Source organism: Psammomys obesus, unplaced genomic scaffold, assembly GCF_907164565.1.
Source record: "Psammomys obesus unplaced genomic scaffold, mPsaObe1.curated_primary_1811, whole genome shotgun sequence".
NCBI classification, from domain to species: Eukaryota; Metazoa; Chordata; class Mammalia; order Rodentia; family Muridae; genus Psammomys; species Psammomys obesus.
Genome location: NW_026596073.1, coordinates 23,399,858 through 23,425,323, shown reverse-complemented (window position 1 = coordinate 23,425,323; position 25,466 = coordinate 23,399,858). Strand labels below are relative to the sequence as shown.

The window sequence follows — 25,466 nt, the reverse complement described above, 5'->3', positions numbered from 1 at the left end:
TGTAGATTGAGATGATCATGTGATTTCTGTCCTTAAATCTACTTATGTATTGTTCTATAGTTAATTTGTGCGAACCAACATTGCATCTTTGGAATGAAATCAGCTTGGTCCTAGTGTCTGGATCTTAATGTGTTCTTAAATTTACTACACAGGTGTTTTGTTGGGAAATCTTGTGTCTATGTTCATCAAGGAAAGTGATCTGTAGTTTTCATTGTTGCATCCTTACCTTGGGCAGTTATCCAGACTGGCTTCCTAGAATGACTTTGGTAATGTGCCAGACTTTCCCATTTTGTGAACATGTTTCCAGAGTATGGAGGTGAGCCCTTTCTTAGCAGTTTGATAGAATTAAGCAGAGAATCCGTCCGGTCCTGAGCTTTTCTTTGCTGGAGAACTTTTATTACTGCTTCAGTCTGATTGCTTAAGTCATTTATGTCTTCTTGGTTTAATTTTGATAGGTCATGTATGTCTAGCTACCCATTTCTTCTTTTTTTGGGTGTATGTTTCAAAGTATTCTCTATCCTCTAGATTTGTACTAGAGCCTTTTTTAACACTGCCCCCTTTTATCTCAGTTTTATTAATTTGAGTGTTCTTTCGGTTAGTTTGTTGTCAGTCTTTTTTCTGAGAATCATGTTTGATTGATTCTACATTTTATTCTTTGGTTCCCAATTAATTTATGCCCTGACCTTTATGATTTGTTGCTGTCTACCTTCTGCTTTTATGTTCATTGTGGGTTTTTTGTTTGTTTCAAAAACCCTGCGTGTATCATTAGGGTACTTATTTAGATTGCTCTGATTTTTTTTTTTTTTTCATGAGCAAACTCACTTTATTTAAATAGTTTTTACTATTCTTTTTGTGGTACAATACAATGTCTGGGTTTAATTATTTCCACACTCACACGTGTACATATAAACACAGCTCGCTGAGTCCATTCATTGGACATATGCATCTTTTCAGAAGTTAAAGTCACAGATTAACCCTAGACCAGTAATAACAGGAGATTTTAACACATATTCTCTCCAATAGACAGGTTATCTGGACAAAAAATAACAGAGAAACATTAGAATCAAGTGAAATCATATATCAAACAGACCTATTTATACACCATTCATCCAAACATCCATGGGTGAGCATACTACTTAGCAGCTCATGGAAGCTTTTTTTTTTTTTTTTTTTTTTTTTGATATTTGAGAGACAAATGCTGTATTCCTATCAGTATTCAGTAGGATTGTTTGTTCCAGGTCAGCCTAGGTTACATAAACTTCTAAACGAAGAAAGATGTTATGAACATTACTGTACACACGTACCTACAAGCATACTTTTATGTATATGTGTATATTTAATTTTTTTTTTGTTTTCATAGGTTTTTTTTTTTTTTTTAGCTTTATTAAACCCCTGTAAGAGATTTACTCAGTTTTTTTTTTTTTTTTTTTGGTTTTTTTGGGGTTTTTTTTTTTTAATTTTTTATTAATTACACTTTTTTTATTTTGTATCCCCCCCCATAAGCCCCTCCCTCCTCCCCTCCCAGATTGCTCTAATTTTTAATGTATGTGTTCCAGGCTACAGACTAGCTTAGGTGTTTCCTAGAGGTTCTAGTAAACTGTGCTTTCATTTTTGAATCTGGTAATTTTAAACATCACCTAGATTTCCTCAATATCATTGGCCATACAAGAGTTTATTGTTTAGTTTTCAAGTAATTGAGTAGTTTTGTAGTTTATCTTGCTACCAATTTCTAGTTTCTTCCATTGTGATATGAAATGATGCATACCTTTTTCTTTTCTAGACTTGCTGTCGTCTTTAGAAAAGGTGCACAGGCTGCTGAGAATGTGTGTTTCTTTTCCGTTGGATGGAATATTCTGTACATCTGTGAAGGCCATTTGTGCTGTAGTCTAGTTTAACTTCAGTTTTAATTTGGATGACCTCTCTAAAGATGAGATTGAAGTAACCCTCTATTATTTTATCAGGACTCCTGGGACCTTTTATACCCACTAGTACTTTTTATGAAATTGGGAGACCCACTATTTAGTGCATATATGCGTTCAATTTTTACATATCCTTATTCACTGCCCCCACCCCATCTGTCTGTCTATCTAAACACAGGGATTCAGGTATTCCAGTGTGCTCTGGAAACCTAATGTAGCAGAAGTGACCTTGACTCAGATTCTCCTGCCTCTACCTCCCCAGTGAAAGAATTACAGGCGTGCACACCTACCATGCCTTGGTTTATGTGGTATGGGTAGCAAATCCAGGGCTTTAAAAGCTATGTTTTTAAATTTTATGTGTATGAGTGTTTTGCCTACTTTGTATGTAGTGTGTGTGTGTGTGTGTGTGTGTGTGTGTGTGTGTGTGTGTGTGTTGTTGTTGTTGTTGTTGTTGTCCAAGGGGGGGAGGCCAGAGAAGGGTGGTGTCAGATCCTCTGGATCTGAGAGTCACCTGATGTGGGTACTGAGAACTGAACTCTGGCCCTCTGAAAGAACAGCAAGTGCTCTTAGGGCGGAGCCATCTCTCCACTCAAGACTTTGTGCATGCTAATTAAACACTGAACCAGCTCAGCTACAACCTTGTTTTATTCTTTTGATGAGTTATTCCTTTTGTTAATATGGAGTGGCCTCATTTATCTTTAGTTTTGCTTTGAAGTCTACTTTATCTGATATCAGAACAGTTGCACCCACTTGCTTTCAACTTTCACTTGCTTGTTAGGTCTCTCTGAGTCTGTGGGAGTCTTCATATACCCACTGACCTCAGGCTCATGACTGTCAAGCTCCAGACTTATTCTCAGTTGGTGAAATCTGTGTTCAGCTATCCTGCTGTCCACAGCTGGGTCCTGGGGTTGTGGCAGGTTAATCCAGGCTTTCTGATTGTGGTTGTTCCCAGTTCTCTGGTCTAGAACCCCAGGGTAACTCAGCATCTATTAGCAAATTCCTTCTGAGGCGGCATCTTGCCCCGCCCTCTAAATCATGTAGGCTCTCCATTGTGGGATGGCTCTGTGCAGCTGACCTGTCTGACAGTGTGGAGCTGTGGGCAAGCAGCCAGCATGTCCTTGAGAGTGGCGCTTTTCTGCTGTTCCATCACTGTTTCTTTGAATTTTGAAGAGCTGCTTCCACTATTGGAACAGTTTCTTTTTTTTCTGCTGATTCTTCTTAGCTAGGTCACATGGAGGCAGCTTTTAGTCTGCCTTTTTTTTTTTAAAGATTTATTTATTTTTACTTTGTGTGCATGAGTATTTTGCCTGCGTGTATTATGTAAGTGCACCACATGTGTGCCTTACACCCACAGAGGTCAGAAGAGGGCATCATCAGATCCCCTGGAACTGGAGTTATGGTTGGCCGTGAGCCTCCCTGTGGGTGCTGGGAAGTGAATCTGGGTCTCCTGCAAGAGCAGAAAGTGCTTTTAACTACGGAGCTCCTCTTACTGTTTTCTTAATGTGTGTGTAGGCATATAGTGGGCATGTGCTGCAAGATTCCTGTGGACAGCATTGGTTGTCAGTACTGACGGTGACAGGTGCCCCCCAGGCTGTTCTTAAACTCAGAGATCCACCTGCCTCTGCCTCCCAAGTGCTGGGAGGTATTCCTCCCACCTAGAGAGACAGGGTTTCTTGATCACTCCTGCGTACCCTGGGTCCTGTCAGCTTCTGAGGCTTCTCCTATTTACACTCCCGTCTTGCTATAGGAGCACTGAGATTAGAGACGTGTTACCATGACCTACACTAGGTGGGATCTGGGGATTTGAACTTGGGTCTTTATCTGAGGCATATTCCCAGCCCTAGTCTGTAGTCTTCCTTAGAAGGCATGATTTTTTAAAATAATTACTAACTTGAGATTATATGACTCCTCTACCTCTGAACCCTTTTTCAAGGCACTTTTACCATCTGTGGGTAATCCTGTGAGGCCAGTTACTATTGATAACTTATTATTGATAAGTTTAACTAAAATATTTTCTAAATCTATATATTTCAGAAGAAAATTTTATGTTTAAATAGCAGAACTCAACATTGCTTTTTCTTGTGTTTACTTTTAAAATCAGCCCTCAGGAAAGCTTTAGATTTTGTATTTTAGAAAATAGGATCATTGAATTCCTAACCAGTTAGTCTTCTAAAGCCCACTAACAAAATTAATGATGTTCCCCCTTTTCCTTTAAAAATTAGGTAAAATATAAACTTGCCGTTTAGGGACTCTTCGCAGTAAAACACTGGTATGTTGATCATCAGTAAAATAATTTATGACAGAGTGAAACCAGAAAAATCATGTTTGTGTGATTTGTTTTCCACCTTCTGAATGTAATGTCTTCTTCCTCAGCTTATTTGTAACTTGGTTTTTGTAATTGGGATCTGTAATTGTGGAATATTGTAAGCATGGTGCTTTCCCAAGTGGACCATTGTTGATACAAACGTTCCTTAAATGTTTTAGCTTCTGGAACTTAAGGAATGGTAGTTGATAAACCACCTCCTTCACTTAGTCTCTTAAGGAAATATGTACTTAGGCTTTTAAAATATTACACAAATATTTCCCCAAGTGGGAGTATCTCTACCTGTTAACCTTGTACTTGGGCTGGTAAGGCAGGGGGACCAAGAAGTCAACACCAGCCTGGGTTATACAGTGAGAGTTTGTTTCAAAAGCCAAAAAATAAGTTTTATTTTGAATGTTCTGCTGCCCTAATTTTTTAACTCATGAAAAGTTTCAGAAAAAATATGCTTGCATCTGAGTTGAGTTTAATTCCATGTGGAATTTAATAAAGCCATTTAAATTTTTGTTTGTTTTTTTCCAAGACAGGGTTTCTCTAGGTAGTCATGGTTGACCTGGAACTCATTTTGTAGACAGATCTGTTTGCTTCTGCTTCCCACGTGCTGGGATTAGGGGAGCACCACCATGTCCAGCCATTTAAAGCTGTTTTTAAAATTTTTATTTTCTGTGTATGAGTATTATACCTGTACGTCTTGTATGTCTACGCCCTCAGAGACCAGAAGACAGTGTTGGAGTCCTGGAATCGGGTTACTAACCGTTATTTGTTACTGTGTGGGGGCTAGGAATTGAACCTGTTACAGTGCTTAACCACCAAGCCATCTCTGCAACCCAGGAAGTTGTATTTTGTTGCTGATAGTATTTTCTCAATAAAGATAACTTGCTTTAAATGAAGACAATTTTTGTTTGTTTGTTTTTCTTTGCCACAAAAATTCTTTAAGACCCTTCTCTTCTCATTAATTCCAAAATCTATTTTTCTAGCCATTGTGACCTCCTACTAGTAACCTGGAAGGTACTTTGAAACAAAGAGTGCTTTGAGATAAACAGTTCTCTTTTAATGTCATGAAAGAAGGAACTGCTTTTTGTTTTTATTTTCTGTTTTAAAAGGTTCTTATTTTTTAAAAGATAGGTTCTCATCTAGTCCTGTCCAACCTTGAACCAGCTATGTAGTCAAGCATGACCTTGAACTTCTGATCCTCCTGCCTCTTGAGTGCTGAGATTACAGGTGTGCACCGCCAAGCCTCGTTTATACAGGGGATCAAATTCAGACATCCTGTAGGCTACACAAGCACTGTACCAACTGAGTTATATCTCTAGTTCGGTGTGTGTGTTTGACTTGGCTGTCTTATGGCATGTAATGTCCTCAGGGCTTGTCCATGTTGTGTAATGTCTGAATTTCCTTGTTGAGTCTAAAGAATAGCTCACTGTATATTTATTCCACACTTAACCCGTTCATCTGTGATGAGTGCTTGTGTGCCTCTTACCTCTTGGTTATTGTGAATAATGCTGAGAATACAGGAGTACAGATACTTGCTTGAGGTCCTGCTTTTTTCAGTTACTTGCATGTATGTCTGTGTAGTGCCCAAGGAGGCCGGAAGAAAGCATGGGATCCCCTGAGACAGAGTTACAGACAGTCGTGGGCCTCTGTATGGGTACTGGTGATAAAACCTGGGTCCTCCAGAAGAGCAGCCAGTGCTTTTAACCACTGGGCCACCTATCTAGTACCTAGATTCTGCATTCTTTTGGGACATATACCTAGAATTGGAATTGCTGGGTCATAACAAAATTCTGTTTTGACTTTGAAGAACTTCCATAATGTTTAATGACATCTTCAACACATTTTGTATCTTTGTACTTTTACCAACATATAGTCCTTGGTTTTAATAAAAGAGGTATTGCCTGTGGCTTTGATTTTTTTTCCCCTAATGTTTGACATCATCTTATTATTCATTGTGTATTTGTACCTCCTCTGGAAAATGTCAGTTCAAATTATTACTTAGTTACTTTTAAATGGTTTGTGTTCCTACCCCTGCCATTATTTATTTTTGATCACATGTTCCCCCACAACTCTTCTCAGATCTTTTTCTTGCTACTCAAAACTAAAACACAAAAATGAAAAGCAAAAGACCAATAAGATCTTTTCTGTCCTCTTGTGTCTTCAGTTTCTATCTTAAGCGTCTTATCAGACAAGTCATTCCCTTGTTCATTTAGAGTTACTCCAAGATTTTTTTTGAAGTTGTGTTGGATGGTATTGCTTCCCAGATTTCGTTAGTCGTTTGTTATTCGTGTATAGGAAGGGTACTGATTTTGTGTGTTAATTTTGTATCCTGCTACTTTGCTGAAAGTGTTTATCACCATAGAAGTTCTTAGTGGACTCTTTAGGGTCTTTTATGTATAAAATCATATTTGCAAGTAAAGAAAGGTACTTTGAATTCTTCCTTTCTTGAGATCTTCAGTTGTCTTACTGTTTTAGCTAAGACTTAAAAGTCCACATTGAATAGGGATGGAGAGAGTGGACATCCTTATCTTGTTCTGATTTTAGTGAAATTGCTTTGAGTTTCTCTTTGTTCAGGCTGATGCTGTTTGTGGGCTTTCTATAAATCACCTTTATTTTGTTGAGGTTTGTCCTTTGTACTCCTAGTTTCTCCATGACTTCCCTTATGAAGGGATAGTGGACTTGGCAAAGGCCTTTTGTGCAGTCTCATTCGTACTTTTAAATTACTAGTTTTAGATAATATGTTGACATTTAACCAGGAAAATTCAGATATATGCTTGTAGTTTCTTCACATCTTGATTTATCTGGTTTATCCCCTTTTTTTGAGTCAGGTCTCACTGTGTAGTCCAGGCGGTGCTAGAACTTGCTATTCAGACCAACCTGGCCTTGAACTCACAGAGATCCGCCTGCCACTGCTGGGATTAAAGGCATGTGTCACCATGCCTGCCTCATTATTTCATTTTTTAACTTACAGTTTTTCCTTAACATGATTTTTTAAATGATTTATTTATTATGTATACCTTGTTCTGCCTGCATGGATGCCTGCACACCAGAAGAGGGCACCATATCTCATTACTGATGGTTGTGAGCCACCTTGTGGTTTCTGGGAATTGAACTCAGATCCTTTGGAAGAGCAGCCAGTGCTCTTAACCTCTGAGCCATCTCTCCAGTCTTTAGCATATTTTAAAGTTTATTGAATAGTTGTGCTTAGGGTATCGAGTGTGATGATTTGCTGACAGGAAGGAGTGATTCTGTGTCAATAAAGCCTCTCTCAGACTCTTCTCAACTTAGCTGATTTGGCCCGGTCTAAGTCTTGGTTGAATGTATCCCATCTGACATTAGTCATCCAGACCTTTCTCATACTTCTGTTCTGATTCTGGTGACTTTTACTTTACTGTGGCCTTGCTAATTATTGTCCCCTAGTTCTGTCACATGGGTGGGATCGGGGGAGGGGAGTTTATGTGCGATTGCATTTTGCTGCCTAAACTAGGTATACTACTGTGTTAACTTTTCTAATGAGGCTTCACTTCTGTTTAAAGTGCTGTATGAATATATACTTAATTATAAAATACATATATAATGTGTTATTTCCTAGTGATGTTTTAAGCATTAACATATTAATTATGAATGGAAATTTATGCGACATAGAGTACTTACTTGTCTAGCATGTGTGAAACCTTGGGTTCAGACCCCAGTACAATAAAAAAACAAAATATTCATTAACTCTATTAAATATATAAAATCATTTGACAAATTATTACCCCCAATTTATGAATGAGACAAGGCACAGAGAAGGCAAAAAACTCACTTCAGGTCACACAGCAGTATGGAAAATGATAGAGCTTAGATTTAAATTTAGTATCCCGGGTTTATTGTGACTATGTATTATGTGTTATTCCCCCTGGAGGTCCACTCTGGGCCAGATACTGCTTCGGGTATTGGTGAGATGACAGTGAGTGCAGCAAAATGCCTGTTCTCCTGGGTACTGCATTTAGTCAGGGGAGACATTGGAACCTCAGCACACTTTATATATGTTGGCAACTTATTTTACTTGAAGAATAAAGATAAGCTACCATCTTAAGTGGACTGTTATTTTTTTTAAAGATTTATTTATTTAAAACACTTAGATTTTATTTTATGTGTACGAATGTTTTGCGTGTATGTATGTGTATGTATGTATGCATGTTTGAATGTATGTATATATGTGTAGCATGTGCATATCTGGATCTTCTGGAACTGTGTCGTGTGCATACATCAGATCACCTGAAACTGGAGTTACAAATAGTTATAAGCTGTTTTGTGGTTGCTGGGAATTGAGCTTAAGTCCTCTGCAAGAGCAGCAAGTACTCACTATTGAGCCATCTCTGAGCCCCCGTGTTTGTTTATTTATGCATGTGCATGCCTGCATGAGTTTATGTGTGCCCATGAAGAGGCATCAGATCCCCTGGAATTAGAGTTACTAGCAGTTTGAGTGCTATGAAGCCAACCCGAGTCCTCTGGAAGAGCAGCAAGTGCTCTTAACCACTTAGCCATCTCTCCATGCCCAAGATTAAACCAGGCTCTTTGATTTTTGTTGAAAAATCTTGGGTAATATTATATTGCAGTGGCCTGAGTGTTTGTGTCCCCCTAGAATTCATAAGTCAAAATTGACATAAAAGGTATTAGAAGTGAGGCTACAGGGAATTGCATTGGCCCTCGTGAGTGGGATTAATACCTTTGTGAAGGGACCCTAAAATACCCGATTTTTTGAAGACACAACTAGAAGTTGCAAACAGAAGTTGGGGCTGACCAGACAGCAAAAAAGTCTTGGACTTCTAGCTCCAGGACAGAGAGACATAGATTCATTCCTCTTGTCTGTGAGCTCTCTCATATGTGGAACTTACTAAATCAAACTAAAAGAACTAAGACATTGTCTGGCATCTGCTGTGGAAAGCCATAGCGGAGAGTGTGAGCGTGGGAGAGGTTTATTCAGGAGTGTGGTTATGATTGAAGATAAAGGTGAAGGAAGGAGACTGTGCGGGTGTCTGTGCTTCTGTAACAGTGTTTTAGATAGTGTAATCTAGATAGTGTAATCTAGAACAGTAGTGCCTCAGTTCAGAAGATGAAAGGTATGGCACAAACAGATTTGTTGTTTAGTTAAAGGTATTATTTTTCCATCCAGCATAGCATCGTTTTCCCTGTTTTCCAGTAAAGACAACATCACATTAATGGAAGGAATAGAGTGCAGAAAAGGCCCATAGGAGTTGCCTGAAGCCTTGTATAAGGCATTAATTGATTCAGGAGGACCAACCCCCTCATAACTTAATCACTTTTCCTAAAGGCCCACTACTCTGCCCTTTCTATTTGTTCTTTTCCTTTCTTTTTTGACAAGGTCTCACTATGTAGCTCTGGCTTGCTAGGAACTCACTGTGTAGACCAGGTTGGCAGTGAACTCACAGAGACTCTCCTGCCTTTACTTCCCAAGTGGGATTAAAGGCATGCACCACCACATTCAGCATGGCCCCTTTTCTTACTACCAACACAGTGGAGATGAAGTCACACCATGAATTTTGGAGGGGGGCATACAATCACACCAGAGCACAGGCTTAGGTAGAAAACATTCAAGCTGCCCTGAAGTGTCTCCTGAAATCTCAGCATTCTCAAAGACCTTAAAGGATGAATTTGTCCTTGAGAGCTCTTCTGCATGTCATCTAGGGCCTTCCTATTCCATGAGGCTGCTCCAAGAATGGAGGTTTGTCTGTTTGCAGGGAAGGAGTGAAATCTTTGAGGGACTGATAACAGGAGGTGGTCTAATGGCAGTGCCAGCAGCACTGAAATCTCAGTTCCATTTCTGCTGGGGGTGTCTGCTGGTGGCTGGGGAGAAGAGCAGATGAGAGCACAGTGTTAGTCACAGGCTTCTTTAGTTTAGGATTAGGATTCTAGTTCCTTTGCTGCTGTCTGACACTCATTACCCTGTGTTATGCCTTTTAAAATTTGTCAGGGTAGATTTAATGTTTAGATTGACAGTTACAAAGTTTGAATAAGATATGATTGTTTAAACACTTGTGACATATTGCCCTATAAAGCTGAATATGCTGGCCCACACACACTTTTGATTCCACCACCCAGGAGGTAGACAGGCATATCTCTGTGAGTTTGAGGCTAGCCTCCTTTTCATAGCAAGTTTCAGGTCAGGGAGGCCTACATTGTGAGAGTCTATCATAAGAAACAAAGCAAAGGGTTCTGTGATTGTTTATAATAAAACATGTACTCCCTTGTCAAAAAAGTCAGTTTGCTGGAAAATGACTTTCTATAAAAACTTTTCCTACATTTCCTACATTTCTGCAGTACCAGATACTTGAGCTCCTTTTGTGTTAGTAGTAATATGAGTGCATTTATGCATCTAAGACGATTAGCTGTTAGTTGTTTATGACTTAGTTGTAGATGTATCATCAATATACTAATTGAAAGAATGTAAGACAGGTTTAGACTTAGAAGACACTGTGTAACCAGTTGGCAAATAAAATAGAATGTGATGCTGACGGTGCTTCTCCTTCTATGTAAACAGCCTTAAATTGAGAGACTGTCAAGAGTAGACTTGTAGAATCAAGATCTTAAGTACATGGGGTTGCGAGTAAACTAGAATCTATACTAGATTTTTTTGTATTGGGGTGGTATGATCAATTTGAAAAGAGAAGTTAAAGTGAGATATAGATCCCCTACTACACACACAGAGAGTTTCTCTAGGTAGCCCTGGTTGTCCTGGAACTCAATCTGTAGACAAGGCTGGCCTAGAACTCACAGTGATAGCCCTTCCTCTGCTTCCTGAGTGCTGGGATTAAAGACATTGACCATACCGTCCAGTGAGAACTGGATTCTTAAATATTACAGTTGTAACCACAGAAGACATACATGTAAAGACAATGAGTAAAATATATAATGTGAACTAAATTTCAAAGGTGGTGTTGGGCAGGGAGGGAGGACGAACAAGAGACCATAGGAAGGTCACTGACATTGTCTTGTGTCAAAATGCAGAGAGGGGCACTCAGTTCTAAAATGTCTTTATCAGACCCCTTTCTTCAAGGCGCAGGGATGTGTGGAATGAAGGTGGTAAGAGCCAGAGCTGGTGGATGAATCTTTTGAGACACAGCAGGACTGATGCACGCTGAACACAGACTGTGGTGGCATTTGTACGACTTGGAGAGGGTTAAAACAGACAAAATCTTAGCACTGAGGGGAAGTGGGCACAAAGTCCCTCTCCTAACCGAAAAGCTATTTGCAGTTGACAGTTTTGGGGAAAGGGAAAATTATCCTCAGATACTTCAGCCACACTCCAGGCAGGTCCCAGGCCCAGGAGTAGCTGGCCAAACAAGATAAATTCCATGAATTTTTTTTGGTGTGGATTTTTTGTTTTGATATTTTTGTCTTATTGATTTTTTTGGTTTGGTTTTTGGTTTTTCTATGTTGTTTTGGAGAGAGAGAGAACAAGAAGTTAGGTGGGGAGGAGTTGGGGGAAAGGAAACATCAAAGTGTAGTATATGAAAAAATTTTGGGTTTTTTAAAATTGAAAATAGACTTTTTCTACAGTATATTTTCATTATGGTTTCCCATCTCTCTACTCCTCCCTGTTCCTTCTCTCCTCCCATCCAGATCCATATCCTTCTGTCTCTCAGAAACCAAGACAGAAAACATCTAAAAAATAAGGAAGAAAGAAAAGAAAGTATAGTACGATAAATAAAAAACAAATATGACAAAACAACCTAAGAAAAAGAGCCCAAGAAAAAGCACAAGAAATGCGTAGATGCAAAGACACACATGTTGGCACACACAAGAATCTCACAAAAGACCCAATCCAGAAGCTATAATAATATATGCAGAGGATCTGTAAGTTAAAAAAAAAAAAAAAAAAAGCCCTGACTTAAAACCTCCAGAGATGCTGCTGAGTTACCACTTCTCCTTTCAGCTCTAGGACCCCATCTGGTGCAGACCCATGCAGGCCCTGTGCATGTGGCTTTAGTATCTGTGAGTTCATATGTGTGCCAGCTCTGTTGTGTCTAAAAGGTCTTGATTTCTTCATGTCCTCTATTATTCTCTCTGCCTCCTTTTCCTCCTCTTCTTCCTCCTCCTCCTCAGTTCCCTGAGTTCTGAGGCCAGGGCCTTGATAGAGGTATCCTAATCCTGTTTAGGACCGAGTGTTTCAAGGTCACTCGGTGCCTAATGTCTGGCTGTGGTGCTCTGTTACCATCTACTGCAGGAGGAAGCTTCTCTGATGAGGGCTGAGCAAGGCATAGATTTAGGAGTTGGGGAAGGGGAAAACTATCAAAATATATGAAAAAAAAACTTAAGTAAAAATAATGTCTTGTGTTTTGTGAGTAAAGACAAAAGGAGACTAAATGTTTAGAGTACCAGGTAGAATAAGCACCAAGAAGTATACTGGTAGTAAAAGTCTTGGCAAGAGACAGTGGCACGTAAGATATTAGAATGACAGGCCCTGAAGAGGCCATTCAGTTTCTGTGTCTGCTTGGCTCTCTGCTTGCTTTCTGTAGCTCTTTAAGACTGCAGCTATAACTCTGGCAGATAACATGGCTGCTGTGTGGTTCCTTGGAAGCAATAACAGGCCTTTTGAAAAAAATTTTCTTACTGGTTAAAAAAGATCCTTTGTGTTCTATATTACAACTACCACAACTACCCTAGTCTATTATTCATGATTCCTGTCTATTGTCATTTCCTTCCTTTCATCAGTGAACAAATATTTATTGTGTGAATGAATGTTCCTGGAAAGAACAGTACCTTCCACCAAACCTGCGAGTCTGATCAACTAATTAGAACCTCAGTGGTTGTGGAGAGGTTGGAATGCTGCAGGTGCAGAGCCTAAGAACAGTTTATCGTGGGCTCTTTTTTAGCTTCCTAAATAGCCGTTCCTTGTCCCTCTCAGTGTCTGATGTAACATTGTGTCTGTCAAGTGAAATGTGCTGGAAAGTGTTAACTTGACTGACCACTGATTTTCAGAATCTAGAAGGCTATGAAAGTCATCAGCTAGCATCTGAGGCCAGTAGCAGAGGTTTCTCCACTCTGATGTTCCACCAGCATGTTTGAAAACAGCATTTGACCTGAGATTTTCTTTCTTCTCTTACTATGAGAACTGAAAATGTCACCATGTTGTGACATGGAATTTGGAATAACTTGAATCTGTGTCCCCCGGTCATGGCACTCATATTTGGCTCCAGAGTAAGCTCTTATCTATTTGGAATTGAGAGCTGTGTTTTGATAGTTAAGTATTCATTCTATGCTAGGAACTTCATTCACCTCCAGGAGTATAATGAAAAAAAAAAAGTCTCTGCATTCACTTTCACCAAATTTAATTGTATTCCACTTGGGACAGAGGGTAGAATAGAAACACATGCTTATCTGCTGTGGGAGAATTCGGCTAAGGAGGTAGCCTGGGACAGCGCATGCAAGGCGAGAGAACTTTAGCTCACTGACAGGTTACAGTCAGCTGTAGTGAGGAAATCATGTTGAAGGTGTATCTTCCTGCCTCAGTTTCTTCCACCTCAGTCAGTTCTGAGAAGATACCTCACAGGCATGTCCACAGGCCAGCCTAAGCTAGACTGTTGCTCACTGCCACTTTCCCAGCTGATTCCGGCTTGTCACGTTCACAATAAAGCCGACCACCCCACCTGGCTGTCGACATGAACTCTCACTCTGCATGATAGGAGCACTTGGGCTTACAGCAGGAAGGGCATAAGCTCCGTTAATTCTATAGAAACCTTAAAGCCAGTCTAGCGCATGGAGTGGAAGGTAAAAGTGGCTACCGTGTAGAGGTCAGAGCTTTGAAAACCTTTCCAGGGCTGCTTAGCGGGGACACCAGGCCTCTACTAGGAAACACTTTTAATCACTGTGAAAGTTACAGCAAATAGCTGCTTATTGAACTTATTTAATTTGTTTGTTTAATGCTAATTCAAAAGAAGTATGCATTAATATGTATTATTTACTACTATGTTATTTATTAGCACTTCCATTAATAAAAATGTATTCTGTGTTTGGGGAGGAAGGTTACCTATTCTAAAGGGAACTATTTTAAAGCTGTTTTTGGAAAACTAGTTCTTTGATGAAAAGCTGAGAATGAGGTAAGAGATATAGAAATTACTCAAAGAGGGATTGGCTGATTTATGGTGGGTTATTTGTGTAAGTCAAGGCCAAGGGAACCAGGGTAACAGAAGGACAATCTCTTAGATGAATAGTAGACTGTGGGGACAGGAAAATCTGGGGGTAGGGATTGAAACAGATTTTAGGTAAGTACAAGGCAAATGCTGGTAGAGAGTGGTTGTAGATTTAGAAGACCTCCCAAAAGAGGTAGAGAGAGGATGCTATTTCAGTGAGAGACATTGAGTTAAGGTTTCTCATAAGTCCATTGTTTTTATTACCAGTTTATTTCATACTGTAATTTTATTTCATTAATGTTTTAATTTTTCATGCAACACAGAATAACTAGTCTGCCACATCAGGCATTCAGTGACATGTAGATCAGTATGGGTATTAAAAATAAAGCTTTTAAACAGAAAACTCTTTCTTTTTCAGGGATATTATGATAACACATTTTGAGCCTTCCATCTCCTTTGAGGGACTTTGCAATGAGGTTCGAGATATGTGTTCTTTTGACAATGAACAGCCTTTCACCATGAAGTGGATAGATGAGGAAGGTGAGTGACGGGCACTGTGTGGGTGTTTTGTGAGAATTCGCTTTACGATAAAATAAGGGTCTTAAGAAATTCAAGAGGAAAAGATAAAGTAGAAATTTAATTGGTTTGTTAGTATGTAGATTGAGATAAAATATTTAAATCAAAGCATACAATCTTTGTTTTTACCTCTTTACTTTAAAATGAAGCAAAATTAATGACTTCCCCCTGCAATTTTGAATAATAAATGTCTTATATCTTAATATAAGGGTTTATCTGTTCTTAAGTGAATATACCTTAAAGAAAATGTTGTAGAATCAATCATAGTGACTGTGATCATTTTACTTCAGTGTGATGTAAGAAACCTAATCACTTAGTGGCTTGTATTCACAAAGCGTTTGTGAACTGTCCTCAAACCCAGGAGGCTCATCACAACTGGGTATGGGTGATAGTCAGGGTGCTCTTAAGGACTGGACTGATAGAATGATAGAACAGTAGCTAAGACATTGAATTAGGGCTTCCCACAATCCACTGTTGTTTTTTTAAATATTTTATTTGTTTATTACTTATACAGTGTTCTGCCTGCATGTGTGCCTGCATGCTAGAAAAGGGCACCGTATCTCATTATAGACGGTTATGAGCCACCATGTGGTTGCTAGGGATTGAACTCAGGACTATAGCCAGTGTTAACCTCTGAGCCATTTCCCCAGCCCCACAATCCACTGTTTTTATTTTCAATTCATTTCATATTGTAATTTTATTAATACTTTAATTTTGGTGTATATACACGTATATAAATGGAGACTATTAGAGTGGCTTACGGGCAATGGTCTGATTTGTCCAGCAACTGTCTTCTGATAGAAAGGCCAAGGATCTGGTAGTTGTTCAGTCCATAAAACTGGGTATCTGAGCAGTCCTAATCTGATGCTGAGGTCCTGGGGAATTCTCAGCTGCTGGTCTTCATTCTAGTTGGAATCCTGAAGATTCTAGTACCAGTGAAAATATACAAATGGGGCAAAAAGAAATATAAAACTACAGTTTGGAGAGAAAAGGGGGGAGGAAATTGGAGTCAAGGCTTGTGCTAAAAGGGGGACCCTCATCTGCCCTGAGACAAGGGGGTCAGGTTAAGACCTCACCCCCCGACCCAGTTAGGCTTCCAACAGAAAAGAAAGGCGCGAGGAATTTTCTGTTTTTACAATGCTACAAGAAAGCAAAGTTTGATTTCACAAATCACAGTTTGAATCACAAATGTGATTCAAGGAAAGGACCAGGCTCCCAAGTGGGCAGCTGAACATGGCACTGTTACTCTCGTGGTTGTAGCTTTAGAGTCATGAAAAATGCATGAGTAAAGGGGTTGTGGGATCTTCTCACGGTTAAGGAGAACCACTGAGGTCACTGTGGCAGGGGGAGTCCCTGCAGGGAAGCCACAGATGCCATTGTGTGAAGCCGTGAAAGTGCCTGGATTGTATTAGAGACCCCGTGATGGCCGAAGTGCCAGAGCAGTGGGAAACCTGCCAAGGAGGTTTGCACACGGAGTGGAACCGCCCCAGGAGTATCTTGCAGGCAACAAGACTGCAAGGGCAGAGCCATTCAGGCTTTTTGGCCTGCTGTTATTTTGCTCTTTTTTTGGTCTAGTATTTTCTGTGCCCTGACTATGCTTTTGTGCCTTTTGTATATTGGATATATGTAATTTGTTGTTTTACTTTCCAGAGGGTTACAGTTAAGAGATTGCCTTGAGTCTCAGAAGAGACTTTGGACTTTTTGCTTTTTTTGAGACAGGGTTTCTCTGTAGTTTTGGCTGTGCTGGATTTGATTTATAGACCAGGCTGGCCGTAAACTCACAGATCCACCTGCCCCTGCCTCCCGAGTGCTGGGATTAAAGGCAGCCCCACGCCGTGTGATACTTTGGACTTTTAAACACTGTTGAACATGAAAGACTTTGGGGCTTTTGGAGTTGGCCTAAGTGCACTTTGCATTATGATATGGCCATGAGCCAGTGGGGCCAGGGAGTGGAATGTGAATTTAAATATAAACTGTGACCTAAGTTTTGTTTCTGTATCTTGCCAGGTTATTTTACACATAGTTGGATCTTTCATATTTAACAACTTTTTTTGGAAGTCTAATGCTTATTTGTTTCACTTTATAGGTAAAAACAAACAAACAAAAATGTAGGTGTATTGAAAACAAGAACAAGCTTACTGGTTAATATCCAGATTTTATTAATTCTTTAATTGCCTCAAAATTAACTGCAGTGAGCAAATACTCAGAATATATTTGTGTTTTATTCTATACATTTAGAATTTGGTAATAGAATTAGCTTTGAAAATAGCTTTCCTGGACATCTTTGTTTCAAAATGACTTAAATAGAATGCTTTATGCATTAAACATATAAAAGTTCCATGTGACACTCAGGCACTAAGTCCAGGAAGAACAAAGCAGATTGAATATATGTGTTAAGTATGCATGATTAAGTTAATGTATGAAAAGCTCACTTTCTTGCTTCCTTGTGGTTATACAAAAGTGATAATATGTTCTCCCAAACCACCCATAGCGTAATCCATTATGGCATTAGGTTCATGTTCCAAAGATGGTCTTCTCATCTTGTGTCTTGTCCATCTGTGGCTTAGGTTCCTTGATTGACTCTTTGCTAGTTCTGAGGACCTGTGGAATGCTGACAGAGAAGTACAGTAGCTACTTGTAGCCACAAAGAAGGAAAGATGCTAACTCTTAATTATCATGGCATATACCTCCATTCTCTCAGGAAAGCTTACTGCTGCTCTCTGGGAATGGTTTTTCCATGACTCTTCACATTGCTTCTGAGTCATCCTTCTCTTTTCCTAGGTAATGGCATTTTGTAGTTCTTGCTTAGATGCTGTCCTGCAGAGTTGAAAGCCATGTGTCTTTCTTCATTTTGAACATTATAGACCTCCTTGTATCAAGTTATAGACCTCCTTGTATCAAGTTATAACTGTTCCATTGGATAAAAGCCACATCCACATAAATCTCTTCTAGACCATCTACATGCTTCTGAGGTTTGAGAGGCTCTTTTGCTTACCTAAGATCCTGGTGTTGGGCTGGGAGATGGCTCAGTAGGTAAGAGCAAATACTGCTGCAGAGGACCAAGTTCAGCACCCATGGTGGCAGTTCATAACTGCCTGTAACTCCAGCCTCTGCAGGCAACTGCACTGCAAATGCACATACCCAGTCCCCATACACATAATTTATTAAGAAGTCTTGATGTTTATTAGAAGTTCCATGTATTTGATCTTTGCCCTTAGTGTGTTTCCTGTTTTTATGACTTACAGGTAAAAAATGGAAGGGAGAGGCAGCTTTATTTTCAAACCAAGTAACGTTTGCCAGGAAAATGTTTTTTTTTCTTTTTATTTGCAGGCACAGTTTCTTTAGGTGTAATTTCTATATTGCCTTCAGTGACAGTGTTGCCATATTTAGTTCACTCATTTTGTCCATTTTCCAAATCAGTTTCTCTGTCCTCTGTCCTTCAGTTCATCCTCTGCCTATCATTAGGTAGAAAAGGCCGTGTAATGCCTTTTGCTTTTGTACATCTTAGTGATTTGAAAACTTATTTCTCACAGCTCTGTTGAGTTGTCAGGGCTGATGTTACAGATGTCCAAAGAAGATAAGAGGAAGTAAGGACTCTGAAGCTGAGCTGGAGAAAAGAATACAGACACTGTTTTCTTTGAGACAGTGTAGAAAGGAAATGACTTCATTTTTCTCTGTCAGGGCTCTCTACCAAGCGTAATTGAAGATTAGACAGAGTCAGTGGCATCTAGCATGTAGGAATGTCAACCATCACCACAGGAATGAGCACTAGAATAGCAGAGGTAGGATCCAGTTCAGGCCCCAGCTTTGCTCTAAGTGACTTGTTCATTGAGGAATGTCATTGTCCCAGGATATATGCAACCTCTTGACTTCCAGGGATGACTCAGTACTTTGGCTGGTTAGTTAAGAGAGTCATTTCCTCTTCTGTGTGTGTGTTACTAAAATTCAGTGCTTACATTTAAGAGTAGCTTGAGCTGGTGTCCAGCCCTAAGTAGGACATCTATAACATCTTTCCTACCAAAGGCAAGGGGACATGCCAGAGGATGATAGGGGTACAAAGAGCCTAAGAGATGCAGATGGAGAGTAGTGCTATGGAATACTGTCTTTGGATATGACATGGCCTTGGCCCCCACAAACTCACTGCAGCTATGATTATATATACATGATGGAGTCAGTGAGATCAGTCATCATTCCAACAGACAGTAATCAGACAACAACAAAAAAAGACATGAAAGGGGAGAAGGATTTGTTGGGGTGCTTGGGAAGGATTGGAGGCAAGAGTTAGAGGCACCTTGGGGGAAGGGAAGGTGGAGCTGGAGTGTGCATGATCAGGATGCATTACTTATGTGTATGTGATTGTCAAGGAATAAAAAAAAATGCTTTATTAAAAAAGAAGAAACAAAGAAAAGGTAGGGGCTGCAGAGATGGTTCAGCAGTCAAGAACACTTGCTGCCCTTCTTGCAAAAGACAAAAGACCCAGGTTCAAGTCCCAGCACCCACAAGGTGGCTCACAACTGTCTGGAACTCCAGTTCCAAGGGATCTAACAGCCACAGGCGCATGTGTAGTGCACAGACATATATGCAGAGAAAACACTTATCAAATAAATGAATCCAAAAATGTTTAAGTAGCTCAAGCTGGACTATTCTTAGTCCAGAGTACTTGAGTGGTTTCTTTCTTATGACTTCATTGACCGAGGTTATAATGTGAAAGAAGTTCTGTGAGGATGTCACAGCATGGACACCCTAACCATCTGTGCTGTGGCAGTGGGACTGCTTTCATTTTTTTTTTAAGTGTCCATCTTTATCTATCTATCTATCTATCTATCTATCTATCTATCTATCTATCTATCTATCTATCTATCTTTTGTTTATTTTTAAAATTTTATTTATTTTTTATTAGTTTATTTGCCTTGTATCCCAGCCGTCCCCTCCCTCAGCCCCTCTCTCAGCCCTTCCCAATCCCACCCTTCCTCATCTCCCATGCCCTTCCCTAAGTCTATTTATAGGGAAGGTCCTCTTCCCCTTCCCTCTGACCCTAGCCTATCAGGTCTCATCAGGACTGGTTGTATTGTCTTCCTCTGTGGCCTGGCAAGGCTGTTCCCTGCTCAGGGGAAGGTGATCAAGGAACCAACCACTGAGTTCATGTCAGAGACAGCCCCTGTTCCCCTTACTAGGGAACCCACTTAAATACTGAGTTGCCATGGGCTACATTTGTGCCAGGGTTCTAAGTTCTCTCCATGCATGGTCCTTGGTTGGAGTATCAGTCTCAGAAAAGACCTCTATACCCAGATTTTTTTGGTTCTGTTGCTCTCCTTGTGGAGCTCCTGTCCTCTCCAGGTCTTTCTATCTCCCCCTTCTTTCATAACATTCCCTGCACTCTGCCCAAAGTTTGACTATGAGTCTCAGCATATGTTTTGATACCCTGCTGGGTAGAGTCTTTCAGATGCCCTTTTTGGTAGGCTTCTGTCCTGTTTCTTCTTTTTCCCCTCTTCCTATGTCCGTCCGTCCTGTTTGCCTTTCCAAGTAAGGATTGATCATCTTACCCAGGGTCCTCCTTCTTGTTTAGCTTCTTTATGTGTATAGATTTTAATATGTTTATCCTATATTATATGTCTAATATCCACTTATAAGTGAGTATATACCATATATGTCTTTCTGCTTCTGGGATACCTCATTCAGGATGATCTTTTCTAGTTCCTACGATTTGCCTACAGATTTCATGATTTCCTTGTTTTTAATAGCCGAGTAGTATTCCATTATGTAAATGTACCACAATTTTTGTATCCATTCCTCAGCTGAGAGACATCTGGGTTGTTTCCAGATTCTGGATATTACAAATAAAGCTGCTACAAATAAAGCTGCTATGAACATGGTTGAGCAAATGTCCTTGTTGTATACTTGAGTGAATTTTGGATATATGCCTAGGAGTGGTATAGCTGGATCTTGAGGAAGCACTGTTCCTAACTGTCTGAGAAAGCACCAGATTGATTTCCAAAGTGGTTGTACAAGTTTACATTCCCACCAGCAATGGAGGAGGGTTTCCCTTTCTCCACATCTTCTCCAGCATGTGTTGTCACTTGTGTTTTAGTTCTTAGCCATTCTGATGGGTCTAAGGTGAAATCTCAGGGTCATTTTGATTTGCATTTCCCTGATGACTAAGGACGTTGAGCATTTCTTTAAGTGTTTCTCTGCCATTCAATGTTCCTCTATTGAGAATTCTCTGTTTAGCTCTGTACCCCATTTTTTAAATTGGATTATTTCATTTATTGCTTTTTAGCTTCTTGGGTTTTTTATGTATTCTGGAAAAAAGACAGCATGTTCAACAAATGGTGCTGGTCTAACTGGATGTCTACATGCAGAAAAATGCAAATAGATCCATATTTATCACCCTGCACAAAACTAAAGTCCAAGTGGATCAAAGACCTTAACATAAAACCAGACACACTAAATATATTAGAAGAAAAATTGGGGAAGAGCCCTGAACTTATTGACACAAGAGACAACTTCCTGAGAACACCAACAGCACAGGCTCTAAGATCAACAATCAATAAATGGGACCTCATAAAACTGAAGAGCTTATATACAGCAGTGGACACTGTCATCAGAACAAAACGACAGCCTACAGACTGGGAAAGGATCTTCACCAACCCTATATCTGACAGAGGGCTAATATCCAGAATATATAAAGAACTCAAGAAAAAGCAACAAATCTAGTAATCTAATTTAAAAATGGGATACAGTGTTTGCAGTCTTTTTAAAGAAATTACTAGCCAGGTCTGATGGTATAGGCCTATAATCCCGGAACTTGGGGAACTGAGGCAGGAGAATTGTGTGTTTGAGGCCAGCTCAGGCTACAGAATGAGTTCAAGGGCAGTGTTAATAACTTACTGAGACCCTATTCCCAAACAGAACGAAACAGTGGTGGGGCTGGCTCTGTACCCCGGTGCTTGCCAGGCCTTGTCCTGGGCTCCATCCACAATACAGAAGACAAGAAGGGGTGTGTGTGTGAAAACTTCTCTCATCCATACCCATCTGAGTAGATCATGCCTCTCTGAAAGTGGTCAGAATAGATTTATGTGTGTGTGTGTCTGTGTCTGTGTGTGTGCACGCGCGCACACACGCACACACACATTATTAGGAACAGAGTGGGTTCATAAAAATTTAGGGTCTATGCCCTGTGCATCATTTTGTGCAACTAGAAATGGATGTGAAATTGTCTATTACAGAGAGAGGGGTGTCTAGGGCAGTGTCTAAACCTTTGTCCTTGTAAACACCCCCTCAGTTACTATTTATGTAAGTTTTTTACTGTCATTGCACTCAGAGGTTTTGAAGACTGAGCTTTACTTTTTGTGTTTTTAGGAGATCCGTGTACAGTGTCTTCTCAGTTGGAGTTAGAAGAAGCGTTCAGGCTTTATGAGCTGAACAAGGATTCTGAACTCTTGATCCATGGTAAAAGAACCATCACTTAACCCTCCCAGAGCTGTAGTTTAAACATAACTCATTGTTTGTTGTTGACTATTTAAAGGCAATCTAGATGTCATTTATTATGTGTGTCCTCATCCCTATATAACTGTCCTTCAGACCCCTTTTCCTGTGTTAGGACAGCTGAAGTGATTCTGCTTTTTATAGTCTAGGAGAAATGCACGTATCTCTTAGGATATGAAGATGTGATCTCCCTTGTTTCATGGCTTAGCATTCCCGCACAGCTTTAGAAGTTTATTTGTATGTGTTTGGGGGGAGGGGGAGTGAGCAGGGACTACCCTTTTCTACCATAAAATTTAAAATGTTTAGAGGAATGATCAGTTATCTAGCAGGTAGCACCTGCCTGTTAGCCTACAGTTTGGGAGGCAGAGGCAGGAGGATCCAAGATGTTCCAAGGCATCCTAAGCTACAAGACAAATCCACATCTGAAAAATGAGCTGAGATTTAACTCAGGTGTAGAGTACTTGCCTAGTACAGTGCTGGGGTTGATGGACTGTTTCCATTCATACTCAGATGTGGCCCGTAATTCACTACACAGTACAGTTGATTAACACAATGCTCCTCATCATAAGATGGCTTATTTGCTGTGTGTATAAGTTTATAACCCAGAATATAAGCTTATATTTTGGAAGTTCTCGTATTGTTTTGGTATTAATTTGTTCCCTAATTGAATGCATATCTTTTGAAAACACTGATTTTTGTCACTTAATTCTTTGTTGTAACAAAGTTCTCTACAACAAAGACTTTTAAAACTAGTATTTCCTTTAAGGACCAGAAGAAAAAAAAATGTGATTATTGACAAGAGACTAGAATTAATAATTCAAGCTTCTAATATATTACTTCTAATATGTTACATATTTATTTTCACAGAAACTTATTTTATATAGGCTTGGTAAAAGTGCGAGCCTTTAGTAGTCTAATATTGGCCAGATGCTAAAATTCTGCCTCAGGTATCTCAAGGTACTTTGAAATTCGGGTCAATTTTAATTCTGTATGTTTGTATTTTGTAAGTATGCTGTTAATTGATTTTAGTTTATCTTTTTTCAGTATTTCCTTGTGTTCCAGAACGCCCTGGAATGCCTTGTCCAGGAGAAGACAGTGAGTATGTTTAGTGCTGTGCACACTTGAAAAGAGTTATTTCAAGTGAAAGAACTACAACTTTTTGGTCTTTTGTTTGTTTGTTTTTTTGAGACAAGACTTCTGGCTGCCTTGAAACTTGCTTTATAGAACAGGCTGACCTTCAACTCAGAGGTCTGCCTGCCTCTGCCTACTAAGTCCTGGAAGCTTAAGCCACCATTCCTGGCTTAAGAAATAGAACTTCTAGTTTGTTTGATTTATTCTCTGTTTCTTCACTCTAGTTTACAATATATTAGCAACTGCCTAAACTCTCCTTTTGCCAAATGAAATTCATTTAGCTATATCTTGTATATTTGTCTGTTGTGTGTATAAAAGACAATTAAATTAAGTCATGTGGCTTCATGCTTTCAAATTTGGATATTTTCAAATCTGTGGAAAATTTGAAACATCTTTGAAAAAAAGGATACCTGTATATCACTCATTCAGATTCAACAGTACCTAGCATTTTCTGCTTACTGTTTATGTATACACATATGCATGTACTTGTAGATCTGATCACTCACTTGTTACATCCATTTGCTTGCTTATGTTTGCTGTAGCATGTGAGAATAGCAGAGTTGACACTTCACTTGATGCCTTTGTGGATGTCACATTATTAGAATTGTAATGGAATCTCATTTTCATTTATGGCTTCTGCATATACCCGTGATTTCAGAAGGAAAAATGGTGAATGTTTTGCTTTGAATTATGTGAAATTTCCAAGTCTAAACTTCTAATTTTGCTGGGTCTCTAGTGAAAGGAGAGTTAAAACCATGTTGGTGTCTTTACAGAGCTGGAGAAAATGGGTGTCTTCTGTGTCTAGGGCCAGAATTTTGAAAAAGTTGACATTGTAGCATATCCTCTCTAGAGTGCCATGTCCATCCAAATTCATTTTAGGTTTATGGCATACTTCCCCGGTAAAATACAGTTCCTAGGCTTTCCGTTATAGTGCACACTCATTTTAAAAATTTAACTGGTAGAGTTCTGGCACCATCTTTTCACCAGCAAAATAAACATTAAGCTAGAGTACAGAGGAAAATTGGTAACTATGACTGTGGTCACTTGGCCTTTTAAATCCTTAGCAGTAAAATATTTAAATTTGGGGTATATAAGCTATCTCATAAGTATGTCTGGTAAGCTAAAGTGCGCTGGCTCCTGCTAGGAAGTGTAGTAAAAGCAAAAGCACCATGTTTAGTGTTAGGAGTTACGCACAAGACGTCAACTAGCATGCAAAGTCCTGGCCTAATTCCTCAGCTCTGCAAGGAGAAAAAACGTTCTAAATGTTGGGGTTCAGGAATAACCACACAAACCGTTTCAGACACTGATCTCAGTCAGATGTGGATGGTTTATTGAATGCACATCCCAAGACTGAGTGATCAGGGATGCAGCCCAGATCTGGGAGCTGAGTCTGTGACCTTGAATGCTTTTAGAGTCAGCTTATAAAGGGAAAAACAAACAGCGGAACTGGGTGGTTGACTTCGACTCCAGTTATTTTTGCTAACTAGACAAGGCAGTTCTAGACCTTGGCCCTAAGTAGGCCGGCAGTGAGGGCCAGCTTTGTCCAACTATGTTTATAGTTGGGGGATTTCCAGCAATAGCAAGTTACAGAGTATGCTGAACATAAACATAGTTTTTGGTCAACTTGGGCTTGCACAGAGATTCTTCTATGTCAGCAACAAGGTGGAATGATGTGGCTGGTAATTCTGAAACAAAAATGGCTATAGTTTTGCTAAAGGAGTAAGTTTGCACAGGAGGTAAAGTGGACCTTAACAATAAGAGCATTGTGGCTGGTACTTTCTACTTTAACTGGAAATAGTAACCCAGTAGTACATCTGCTTTAACATAGTTTAGAAATGTCTCCATGTCACCACTACACATTACAGTGTGTGTAATCTCTAGTAGACTACAGTGACTAGAAGTCAG

General features: G+C 39.6%; 1 protein-coding gene across 3 annotated transcripts in view; it reads left to right on the top strand.

Annotated features, from left to right (window-relative positions):
* The window catches only part of Prkci (protein kinase C iota), a 61,938-nt gene that overhangs the window by 10,519 nt on the left and 25,953 nt on the right, over window positions 1–25,466 (top strand). Inside the window, exons 2-4 of one of the 3 annotated variants that reach the window (XM_055626043.1) lie at window positions 14,788–14,909; window positions 22,305–22,394; window positions 23,475–23,525. In XM_055626043.1, coding sequence (XP_055482018.1) covers window positions 14,788–14,909; window positions 22,305–22,394; window positions 23,475–23,525 — 263 coding nt within the window. Of the gene's footprint in view, window positions 1–14,787; window positions 14,910–22,304; window positions 22,395–23,297; window positions 23,388–23,474; window positions 23,526–25,466 lie in introns of those variants that run through there. The other 2 variants (XM_055626042.1, XM_055626041.1) reach the window with 2 other exon arrangements.